This window comes from Mixophyes fleayi, chromosome 2 (genome assembly GCF_038048845.1).
Source record: "Mixophyes fleayi isolate aMixFle1 chromosome 2, aMixFle1.hap1, whole genome shotgun sequence".
NCBI classification, from domain to species: Eukaryota; Metazoa; Chordata; class Amphibia; order Anura; family Limnodynastidae; genus Mixophyes; species Mixophyes fleayi.
Window position 1 is genome coordinate 234,645,753 of NC_134403.1, and position 12,410 is coordinate 234,658,162.

General features: G+C 44.4%; 1 protein-coding gene across 1 annotated transcript in view; it reads left to right on the forward strand.

The window, feature by feature from the left end:
• The window catches only part of CACNA1S (calcium voltage-gated channel subunit alpha1 S), a 451,977-nt gene that overhangs the window by 294,870 nt on the left and 144,697 nt on the right, over positions 1-12,410 (forward strand). Inside the window, exons 20-23 of the mRNA XM_075195636.1 lie at positions 6,471-6,530; positions 6,650-6,756; positions 8,543-8,630; positions 8,724-8,831. Coding sequence (XP_075051737.1) covers positions 6,471-6,530; positions 6,650-6,756; positions 8,543-8,630; positions 8,724-8,831 — 363 coding nt within the window. The remainder of the gene's footprint in view (positions 1-6,470; positions 6,531-6,649; positions 6,757-8,542; positions 8,631-8,723; positions 8,832-12,410) is intronic.

A 12,410-nucleotide genomic window follows, 5' to 3' on the forward strand; every position in this document is an offset into this window, starting at 1 on the left:
ATGGAGGAAATGCCTTAATTCTGATGTATATATCTGATACAATAAGCCTTTGTTTAGAAAGCCTTTTGTATATCTTGGAATAAGGAAATACCTTGTTTGGGGTTTGTAACTTTTCTTGGGGAATTCCTTTCTTTGGAGGAAATGTGTATTTTGCAACTGTTGGAAGAAAGGACTCATGCTAATCTCATGCTAATTAGACCTTTTGATGTATGAGGGTCTAGCACCTGAAAGTATAGGAAGATGTAATTAGACTTGCTGTCAGATGTCCACTGTGTCCAAATTAAGATGCAGGATATATCAGCAAGATTTTAAAATATCACAGATAAGCATAAATATCGTTAGCTTTGCCATGCATGTAAATCAATGTTTTGGTAAACAGATTACACCCCGATTCTAAAAATAGCCTGTAAGGCTGTGTCGAAAAACAGTATAAAAAGGGAGCCCTTGTAAACAGAAATGTATCATTCTGATGTTCCATCTGATCTGACCACTGATACCTTTAATCAGTGGAACCGTCCTTGTCAGGACTCTTGAGCAATAAACATCACTCTGCTTCAAGACCCTGCTTGACAACTTCTTTAATATTGCTGTAATCCTGTTACCTACAAATGCGACCCTAAATCTAATCCGTCCTCTGGCTGTTTCTCCAGTGCCACTGCTCTGCCGCTACCCAGCAGCTCTGGTCAGTGGGATATGCCAGGGGGGATCCATCCACAGCACCCTGATCCATAGTAAGCGGTCAGGGGTACCAGCCTAAGTGTGCAAGCACGGGAGTACACTAGCAGCGACAGTTATCCAGAAGGGACGTGGTTCTGGGCGCCATAAATGAGCCCAGTGGTGGCAGCAGGCTCCTCCTACTGCAGCAGGAGGGGCATAGTTGTAATAACAACTGGGGACAGTGGAAAAGTAAGCCCAGTCGGTTCCCAGCAACAAGAGACAAGTTGGCATAGGCGGTCCATCCTGTCACATTGGCAATATCAGAAATGACATATCCTCAGGAGAGTCCAAGTGGACCCATTCACACTCCCGCCCGCTCCCTGCGCTCAGCCAATGATCGCCGCCTCTCCGCCACTCTGATCACCTCTTCCCACTCTAGAATCCAAGACTTCTCCCGTGCTGCCCCCCTTCACTAGAACGACCTCCCTAGCTCCATTCGTCTCACCCAATCTGTGCTCCTTCAAGCGGGCTCTTAAAACTCACCTGTTCCTTAAGGCCTACCAACCATCCACTTAACCTCTCACCTCTTCTGGTTCTCCCCTGCCCCCTTTCTCTCTCCCCGTTGCTTCACTGGCTCCCTTATGTACCTGATTCTGTTTACCCTCCCTTAGGATGTAAGCTCGTATGAGCAGGGCCCATCTTCCCTCCTGTCTCCATACCTGTTCTTCCGCTCCGTCTCTACTGTATCTGCCTGCCTGGAGTTTCTGAAGTACTGGTACTTTGTGTTTATTGTTCTCTACTGTCTTACCCTGTATAGTCTACTGTTTGTACCATGTACGGCGCTGCGGAAACCTTGTGGCGCCTTACAAATAAGCGATAATAATAATAATAATGATAAGTCATGTTGCAATGACATGCCTTAGTTTTCCAAACAGGTTGTCAGCGGTTTGCCTCTTAGTGAAGCAGGTGATACACAGAGTAGCCTGCATCTGAAAGATCTGGCATTGTTTGTTAGATGCTGCTGTTCCTGCTGCTGAAGGCGAATCACCAACCCAGTGGGCTGTCACAGTCATATAATCTTTAGTTTTCCCAGTTCCTCTTGTCCACATATCTGTGGTTAAGTGTATAGTGCAGTGGTTCCCAAACTTTTGCAGTTCGCGGAACCCTTAGAGTCTCCAAATTTTTTCAAGGCACCCCTCCAAAATAATTATTGAGCAGTCCTATTTTAGAAGTAGTTGGGTCAAAAAATTGTAATAAGTATTTAGGTCAGGACAGAAATACTTATTTAGTTGTATGCAAAAATGCCCCCTCTGCATCCAGACACTCTGCCCTCAGGCACTCTGCCCCCTCTGCATCCAGACACACTGCCCCCTCTGCATCCAGACACACTGCCCCCTCTGCATCCAGACACACTGCCCTCTCTCACACTGCCCCCTCTGCCCTCTGTCACACTGTCCCCCCTCCTCTGCTCTGTCACGCTGTCCCCCCTCCTCTGCCCTCTCTCACAATGTCCCCCTCCTCTGCCCTCTCACACGCTGTCCCCTCCTCTGCCCTCTCACATGCTGTGTCCCCCTCCACTGCCCCTCTCACGCTGTGTCCCCCTCCTCTGCCCCGCTGTGCCCCTCCTCTGCCCCACTGTGCCCCTCCTCTGCTCTCTGTCCCCTTTCTCTGCCCCACTGTCCCCATCCTCTGCTCTCTGTCCCCATCCTCTGCCCCTCTGTCTCCCTCCTCTGCCCCTCTGCCCCCCTCCTCTGCTCTCTGTCCCCCTCCTCTGCCCTGCTGTCACCATCCTCTGCCCCGCTGTCACCCTCCTCTGCTCTCCTCCTCTGTCCCGCTGTCCCCCTCCTCTGTCATCATCCTGCCCCCCTCCTCTGTCCCACTGTCACCATCCTCTGCTCTCCTCCTCTGTCCCGCTGTCACCAACCTCTGTCCCGCTGTCACCATCCTCTGCCACCATCCTCTGTCACCATCCTCTGTCACCAACCTCTGTCCCGCTGTCACCATCCTCTGCTCTCCTCCTCTGCCCCGCTGTCACCATCCTCTGTCACCATCCTCTGTCACCAACCTCTGTCACCAACCTCTGTCCCACTGTCACCATCCTCTGCTCTCCTCCTCTGTCCTGCTGTCACCATCCTCTGCTCTCCTCCTTTGTCCCGCTGTCACCATCCTCTGCTCTCCTCCTCTGTCCCGCTGTCACCATCCTCTGCTCTCCTCCTCTGTCCCGCTGTCACCATCCTCTGTCACTAACCTCTGTCCCACTGTCACCATCCTCTGCTCACCTCCTCTGTCCTGCTGTCACCAACCTCTGTCACCATCCTCTGTCACCAACCTCTGTCACCATCCTCTGCTCTCCTCCTCTGTCCCACTGTCACCATCCTCTGTCACCATCCTCTGTCCCGCTGTTACCATCCTCTGCTCTCCTCCTCTGTCCCACTGTCACCATCCTCTGTCACCATCCTCTGTCCCGCTGTTACCATCCTCTGCTCTCCTCCTCTGTCCCGCTGTCACCATCCTCTGTCACCATCCTCTGTCACCAACCTCTGTCACCATCCTCTGTCACCAACCTCTGTCACCATCCTCTGTCACCAACCTCTGTCATCATCCTCTGCTCTCCTCCTCTGTCCCGCTGTCACCATCCTCTGCTCTCCTCCTCTGTCCCGCTGTCACCATCCTATGTCACCATCCTCTGTCCCGCTGTCACCATCCTCTGCTCTCCTCCTCTGTCCCGCTGTCACCATCCTCTGTCCCCCTCCTCTGTCCCGCTGTCACCATCCTCTGTCCCCCTCCTCTGCCACGATCCCTCTCACTCTGCCCCGCGCCAGGCGCCAGCCATAAAAAACAACAAAACACAGAAACTTACCAATTCGTCGGGCGCCGGGACCCAGCAGCCTCCTCTCTCCTTCAGCTTGTTACTGACGTCGATATTCAGTGACAGCTGCAGGAGAGAGGAGGCTCCTGGGTCCCGGCGCCCAGCGGATTGGTAAGTTTCTGTGTTTTGGGTTTTTTTTATGGCTGGGCCGCGGCACCCCAGTGGCAGCGCCGCGGCACCCCTGGGAGCCGCGGCGCACAGTTTGGGAACCGCCGGTATAGTGGGTAGAATGGCATTTTGTAGCCCAATAATTTTCTTTTTTGTAACCTCATCGTACAGGTGAGGAATTGCTTGTCTAGTAAAATCATGTTGAGATGGAATGTGGACACAGGACCTCAATTAACTGTCTAAAACCTGCTGCATTAATGGTGGATATTGGACGCAGATCTAATACAAGCATAGTCACCATGGCGCCTGTGATCTGCTGTGCGATTGGGTGACAGCTGTCATACTTGCTTCCTCTTGCAAAGAATTGTTTAACATTCAATTGTTGTAAGCTACTAGTAGTCTTCTTCTTTGTTTGCTTCTGGGTTGAAGATCCACCCCCAGGAACAGCAGCAGCGGGCCTAACACTCAAGGAATCTTCTGAGGAATCCTGGATAGGGGAGGAGTCATCCAGCCTTAGCGACTTGGATGCAGGACCCACTCCAATCACTAGCGAGGATATTGATGATGAAGGTGCTGGGAGCTAGCTGATGCTGGAGTGCTTCTTGTTATTTTTTTAGCATAAGTTTCTAATTTTCCCAAGAGCATGTCATGAACTTACTTCAAATGGCGTAACATGGATGAGGTTCCTAGATGGTTAAGGTCCCTACCTGACTTCTACTGACTGTGGCTTTACAAACACTACAAATGGCTAGACAATTGTCAGGATTTGGGTAAAAATGATTCCACACATAAGAGGTGAATTTTTTGGTCTTATGTCCAGGCATGACAATGGCCTTCTTCTTATCACTGGCAAGAACTGCTTTCACTGGTGCAGGACTTGACACTGTAGAGTTCATTAACAGCACTGTTAACTAGTTGCCTTAAGTTCATTATTAGCTTGTATTGTCAGGGCCCAAACAAACCAAGCACTTCAGCCACAAAAGTGTCACTCCTTGTCGCTGAAGTGCTTGGTTTGTTAAAGTGTGCATGTTCTTTTTAAGATCCAACATAAGGGTGAGTGGGAGCGCCCAAGGACAATATCATCTTGCACCACTTTTCTTTTCTGCCACTGCTGTGTGGCATTGTTTCCCAGAAGTGCTATAAACTGCCTTGTGCTTTGCAAAAATTAGCTTTTCCAAGAGACCCAGTGGTGATGCACATCATTTTAACATCTGGTCTGGTGTAAAAGAAATTGCCCAATATTCGTGACACCTCTGCCGTAACTCCACCTGTTCCTACTATCAACATCCAAAGATTTGTGGAGGATTATTTTAATGACAGCATAGAAATAGGCATGTCAGACAGTCCCTTTATATACTGGGAGGAGAAAAAGGCAATTTGGAGACCCATGTAAAAACGCGTTTTTCAATGCCTAAGCTGCCCACCCTCCGGAGTGCACTCAGAGTTTTCAGCACAGCCGGGAGCCTTGTCAGCGATCGGCGTAGGAGGCTACTTCCTACAAATGTGTAAAAAACGATGTTCATTAAAATGAATTGCAAATTCCATGAAGAAGGCCTTTGCCACCAATTACATCAAAGCTCAGAGACTTCTATAATGGTGGATTTTTGCGGAGAGAAATTAATATTGTGTGAGGATGATGTACACACTTATGCGGGTGAGGATGAGGATGAGGATGATGAAAACAACATCTTGCCACTGTAGAGTTCATTGACAGCACTGTTAGCCTTAAGGCAGCTAAAATACTGGTAGCTTGTTTTGTGGGGGCTCAAACAAACGAAGCAATTCAGCCACAAAAGTGACACTTCTTGTCGCTGAAGTGCTTGGTTTGATAAACTGTACATGTCCTTTTTAATATCCAACACAAGGGTGGGTGGGAGGTCCCAAGGACAATTCCATCTTGCACCACTTTTCTTTTCTGCCACTGCTGTGTGGCAATGTTTCCTAGATGTGATATAAACTGCCATGTGTTTGTGCCGCAGCTCTGTCACTTAGCAACCAGCCAGCTCGCTGCAGTCTTACAGTTCATTGACAGCACTGTTAGCTTAGCTGCCTTAAGCCCATTCGTAGCTTGTCTTGTTGGGGCCGAAACAAATCCAAGAACTTCAGCCACAAAACTGGCACTCCTTGTCACTGAAGTGTTTGGTCCGTTAAACTGTATCTGGTTCTCCTCCTGTTTCTGTGTGAGTTTATTAAACCTTTTTAACATATGGATGGGTGGGAGGTCCCGGGAGGGCCCAAGGACAATTTCATCTTGCACCACTTTTTTTTCTGCCACTACTGATGTGCTATAATCTGCCGTGTGTTTGTGCCAAAGCTCTGACACTTAGTATCGAGCGAGCTTGCTGTAGTCTTGGGCTGAAAGTAGATGAAAATAATATAGTGACCTTTGAGGTGGTAAAAATTGACTGGCAAGGCCTGGACATTAGTTTGATTCAGGTTAATAATAAAGTAGGAACAAAAAAAATAGCCAAATTATGTGATTTTAGCATTTTTTAGCATTTTTTCAAAACAATACAGATCCAAAATCAAAACACAAGAGGCCAGTTTTGTCAAAACCAAAACCAAAACACGAAGTTACTACAAATCCAAAACCAAAACCAAAACAGACATTTTTGGAAATCCCACCAGAAAAACAATCTGCGTATAATTTTAGGATAAACTTGACACTGTGTGTAGCAGAAACAGTAAAAATATCACTTCCACTTTAGGACATTTACTCCTGAATTAATTTCAACTTTACTTTTATCTCTTAAAATACTGCTTAAATTAAGCACATAGCTAAAGAAGAACCTTTATGTTATTGTGATTTTAAATAAGCTTTCTGTTTGTCTTTCAGATACTTTATTATTTTGATATTGTTTTCACGGTTATTTTTACAACAGAAATCGTCCTTAAGGTAAAAAGCTTGCAAAAAGCACTGTACACCACCCAGTTTGTTTTGCTTTCTCTTTCAACACTCTACTCATTTATATTCGCTTGGTACATTCTCTAATAGTTTTGTCTTTTTCATCTCAGATGACCACATATGGTGCTATATTGCACAAAGGTTCCTTCTGCAGAAACTACTTTAACATCCTTGACTTATTGGTGGTTGGAGTCTCTCTCATCTCTTTTGGCATTCAGTGAGCTATAAATGTTTCCCATTTAATTGTTAACTTACTGGTTGATCTTTCAATAAATACCACCTGTATATATTATGTTAAAAAAGGAAAAACAGCAAATTGGTAATACCAGATCTATATATATATATGTGTATATATATATATATATATATATATATAGATATATATATATATATATATATATATATATATATATATATATATATATATATATATATATAATATAAATGTCTAGTGGCGTGTGTTAGTCCATCTGTGTGTGTGGTAAAAATAAAACCAAGCTGCAGCGCCACCTGCTGGGCGGAGTTATACACTGACCTACTAAATTCTTAGTGTGTGTGTAAAAAAAATTCAGAAAGGGCTGAAATTTGGTATACTAAGATGTTATTTTAAATTTGTTAATTTAATTTGTTAATTGTTAAAAGTGTTTATAAAGATTTTAAAAATATATATATATATTTCTTGAAGGAGAAGTGACAGTTGGGATTGGTTAGGGGTTGCCGGGGGTGACAGTGGGGAGTGGTTGGTGGTTGAGGCTTGGGCTATGGCCCAAATGCATGACAAGAACCTTTTTAACACCTTAAGTAGCTTGATTTGACTAGAATGCATGAGTATCATGCACGGGTTAACTTGTATATATATATATATATATATATATATATATATATATATATATATATATATACATATATACACACACATACATATATACTCACACATACACATACATATATATATATATATATATATATATATATTAAACCTTGTGTAAATTGGAACTGCCAGTCTGAGGGACAAGTTCCCATAGGTTAGAGCAGTTGTCTTCAGAAATAAGAGATGATGCAGCGGTTGGGGAGGCGCTCTCATACCAGAGTCGTGCTGAAGTATATTGGAACACATTTTGAAATACTGAACATGATTTGAAGCTGGTACAAAAAGAAAAGTTTTAATAGACATAGTTTGAAATCCTCTTTTATACCTAACTCATGCTAATGTATCTCTGCCTCTGTATCATGTCCTCCCATATTGCCTTTTACTTTTACACTAATCTAACACAAAAATATTAGAATTACACAATTGCTTCAAAGTACCTTAGTTTGTAAAGCATGCCAAGAAGTGATGAACTAAATGTTCTAAACTGTTGTTTTTTTTAATATTTACCTTTGTTACAAAATAACTGTAAATTCTTTGAAATATGATTTTATAATACAGAAATTGCTATTCTATGAAATGGCAAAGCAGTAATAACACTCTATGGGGCGTATTCAATTGTTGAGAAATCCCGCCGTGTAAAAACTACTACCGTTATTACAGTAGTAGTTAGCTGGATTTCAGCTCGCAGCTCCCTGAGCCGCGAGCTGAAATCCAGCACAAAAATTACAGTAGTAACGGTTTTTCCGCACACTATTACCGTAACGGACCGCGGAATTTTCGGCTTTTCCACCGACAATTGAATACGCCCCTATGATTCTATGAACTTGACACCACTGCAAAATGCATTAAATTTAATTTGTGCAAAATTTTGCAGACACTTTGCAGGTTGCCTAAATAAGGAATAGGGGCTTATGTAATTAGATTATGCAGTGTTCTGTAACCCACAGCAACCAATCAAATTAGTAGCATTTCAAGCACAATTTAAAGCTTAAATCTAGCATTTAATTGGATGCTATGGGTTAATTTAATTTAATTACAGATTTATTTACATGTATGAACAAAGATTTCTGTCTCTCTCCCTCTATTTCTCTTACACTCATTCGATATCCTATTTTTTTAAAAAATATATAAGGTCTAGTGCTATCTCTGTGGTGAAGATTCTTAGGGTACTCAGAGTTTTACGGCCTCTCAGAGCCATAAATCGTGCAAAAGGTCTAAAGGTAAGTAAAATATGCCAATCCCACTTTTTACGTCTTCCTTTATAGCTTTTAAATTTTTAACTTTTTTGTTTCTTCTTTTGTACCTTACAACAGCATGTAGTACAATGTGTATTTGTGGCCATTAAAACCATTGGAAATATTGTCCTGGTTACAACACTTCTGCAGTTCATGTTTTCCTGCATTGGGGTGCAGCTTTTCAAGGTAAGAAGTAAGGAAATTAAGTGAGGTAGATATTAGTTGGAGAGGTTGACAAACAGGTGCATTAGTAAAAAGAGGACTGAATGATCAAGAAGAAAATAGTAGTCATGGAGTCAATATAATCAGCTGAAAAATGTTTGCATACTAAAATGCTAATAATTGGAATAATGTCACTTATACAGAACTACAGAATGTAGCAGATAAAAAACATATTTTTTCACAAACTATGAAGCATTCAAAGTAAGAAAAAGTAATGGTTTCATTTTATTTTGCATCCAAAACTAAGTATGGGTGAAAAGTTAATTTTCCACAAATCACAGCTTGGATTGAAGTGCTATCTACTCTTATAGACAGTTGTCAGCACTTATCCTTTTCACTGCATATCTGTGTGTGTCTAGCAAAATGAAAACATGAGGTATTAGTTCATATTTTGATCAAAAAATTTAAGCCTGCATTCCAACGTCAAGGGGACCTCATTATATGCAGGTCCTACACTGACCTATATGCTTTAAACACCATAAAAATGCAGTTAAAATCAGATGCACTCACCTCCCAGGTATAGGGGTTTACATTAAGGATGAGCGGGCTCGGATTTCGCTAATCCGAGCCCACCCGAACAGTGCGGATCCGATGGGATCCGAGCACTGTTCGGGAACTTCCGGGCGCCAAACTAATCCAAACCGAGGCTATGACATCCAAGTCTCGCGTCGGATCTCGCGAGACTCGGATGTCATAAATACTCACCTTGTGGCCGCCATCTTCATTTCGCCTGACATCAGGGAAGAGGGAGGGTGTGTAGGGTAGTGGTGCTCTGTCCTTGTGTCCAGTGCTCTGTCCTTGCTGAGTCCAGTGGTGCATCAGTCCAGTGCTCTGTCCTTGCTGAGTCCAGTGGTGCATCAGTCCAGTGCTCTCTCCTTGCTGAGTCCAGTGTTGCATCAGTCCAGTGCTCTGTCCTTGCTGAGTCCAGTGGTGCATCAGTCCAGTGCTCTGTCCTTGCTGAGTCCAGTGGTGCATCAGTCCAGTGCTCTGTCCTTGCTGAGTCCAGTGGTGCATCAGTCCAGTGCTCTGTCCTTGCTGAGTCCAGTGGTGCATCAGTCCAGTGCTCTGTCCTTGCTGAGTCCAGTGGTGCTTTTGTCCTGTGCTCTGTGCTGCTGAGTACAGTGGTGCTTTTGTACTGTGCTTTGTTCTGCTAAGTGCATAGTTATTTTAAAAGTATTAAAAAATCTTTAAAAAAAAAAAAAAATTATACAAAAATCATTTAAAAGAAATATAATTATTTTTTTTAAAAAGTATAAAAAAAATTTTTGCAGTCCAGAAACATTAATACTGCAATCTATAAAAAATTGTTCACTGTTCTTGCAGTCCAGAAACATTAATACTGCAATCTATTAAAAATTGTTCACTGTTCCAGCAGTATTTAAAAAATAGTACTGTAATACAACGTGTGCTGCATATAATGGAGTATCAAAATTTGGAGGATAAAGTAGGGAAAGATCAAGACCCACTTCCTTCTAATGCTGAACCTGCTGCCACTATTCATAACATAGACGATGAAATGCCATCAACGTCGTCTGACAAGGCCGATGCCCAATCTCCTAGTAGAGGGCATGTAAAATCCAAAAAGCCAAAGTTCACTACAATTAGTAAAAAAAGAAAATTAAAATCATCAGAGGAGAAACGTAAACTTGCCAATATGCCATTTACGACACGGAGTGGCAAGGAACGGCTTAGGCCCTGGCCCGTGTTCATGATTAGTGGTTCAGCTTCACCCAAGGATCTAAGCCCACCTCCTCCCCACCCCTCTAAAAAATTTAAGAGACTAAAGCTGTCATCAACAACACAGCAAACAACTCTGCCTTCTAGAGAGATGTCATCACAAATCCCCAAGGCGAGACCAAGGGTGTTGGTGGTTGCGAAGCCTGACCTTCCCATCACTGTACGGGAAGAGGTGGCTCCTTCCACCATTTGCAGCACGCCCTCTGCATATGCTGGAAGGATCACCCATAGTCCAGTTACAGATTTGGCTAATGAAGGTGTGAATGTTGTATACCGGGAGGAGGATATTGATGTAGCTGGCGCTGAGGAGGAACTTGACGAGGAGGATGCTGATGTGGTTATCATAAATGAGCCACCAGGGGGGGAAACAGTTGTTGTCCATGGGATGAAAAAGCCCATCGTCATGCCTGGTCAGAAGACCAAAAAATCCACCTCTTCTGTCTGGAGTTATTTTTATCCCAATCCGGACAACAAATGTATGGCCATATGTAGCTTATGTAAAGCTCAAATAAGCAGGGGTAAGGATCTTGGCCACCTAGGGACATTCTCCCTTATATGTCACCTGAATAACCTTCATAGTTCAGTGATTAGTTCAGGAACTGGGGCTAGGACCGTCATCGGTACAGGGACACCTAAATCCCGTGGTCCAGTTGGATACACACCAGCAACACCCTCCTCGTCAACTTCCTCCACGATCTCCATCAGATTTAGTCCTGCAGGCCATGTCACCAGCCAGACTGAGTCCTCTTCAATCCGGGATTCATCCGAGGAATCCTGCAGCAGTACGCCTACTACTGCCACTGCTGCTGTTGCTGCTGGTAGTCGGTCATCTTCCCAGAGGGGAAGTCGTAAGACCGCTATGTCTTTCACCAAACAATTGACCGTCCAACAGTCGTTTGTCATGAGCACCAAGTACGACACTAGTCATCCTATGGCAAAGCGGATAACTGCATCAATAACAGCAATGTTGGTGTTAGACGTGCGTCCAGTGTCCGCCATCAGTGGAGTGGGATTTAGACGGTTGATGGAGGTATTGTGTCCCCGGTACCAAATCCCGTCGAGATTCCACTTCACTAGGCAGGCGATACTTGGGATGTACAGAGAAGTACGAAAAAGTGTCCTCAGTGCTCTGAAAAATGCGGTTGTACCCACTGTCCACTTAACCACGGACATGTGGACAAGTGGTTCAGGGCAAACGAAGGACTATATGACTGTGACAGCCCACTGGGTAGATGCATTGCCTTTCGCAGCAACAGCAGCAGCTGCATCAGAAGCAGCATCTCCACAACGGCTGCTCGTTCCAAGGCAGGCAACGTTGTGTATCACCGGTTTTAATAAGAGGCACAATGCTGACAACCTCTTAGAGAAACTGAGGGAAATAATCTCGCAGTGGCATACCCCACTTAGAGTCTCCTGGGGATTTGTGGTGTCAGACAATGCCAGTAACATTGTGCGGGCATTACATATGGGCAATTTCCAGCACGTCCCATGTTTTGCCCACACCGTTAATTTGGTGGTGCAGCATTACCTGAAGAGTGACAGGGGTGTGCAGGAAATGATTGTGGTGGCCCGCAAAATTGCTGGACACTTTCGGCATTCTGCCAGTGTCTACCGCAGACTCGAGCAACATCAAAAAAGTCTGAACCTGCCCTGCCATCACCTTAAACAAGAGGTTGTGACGCGCTGGAACTCCACCCTCTATATCCTGCAGAGGATGGAGGAGCAGCAAAAGGCCATTCAAGCCTACACAGCCACCTACGACATAGGCAAAGGAGTGGGGATGCGCCTGAGTCAAGCGCAGTGGAG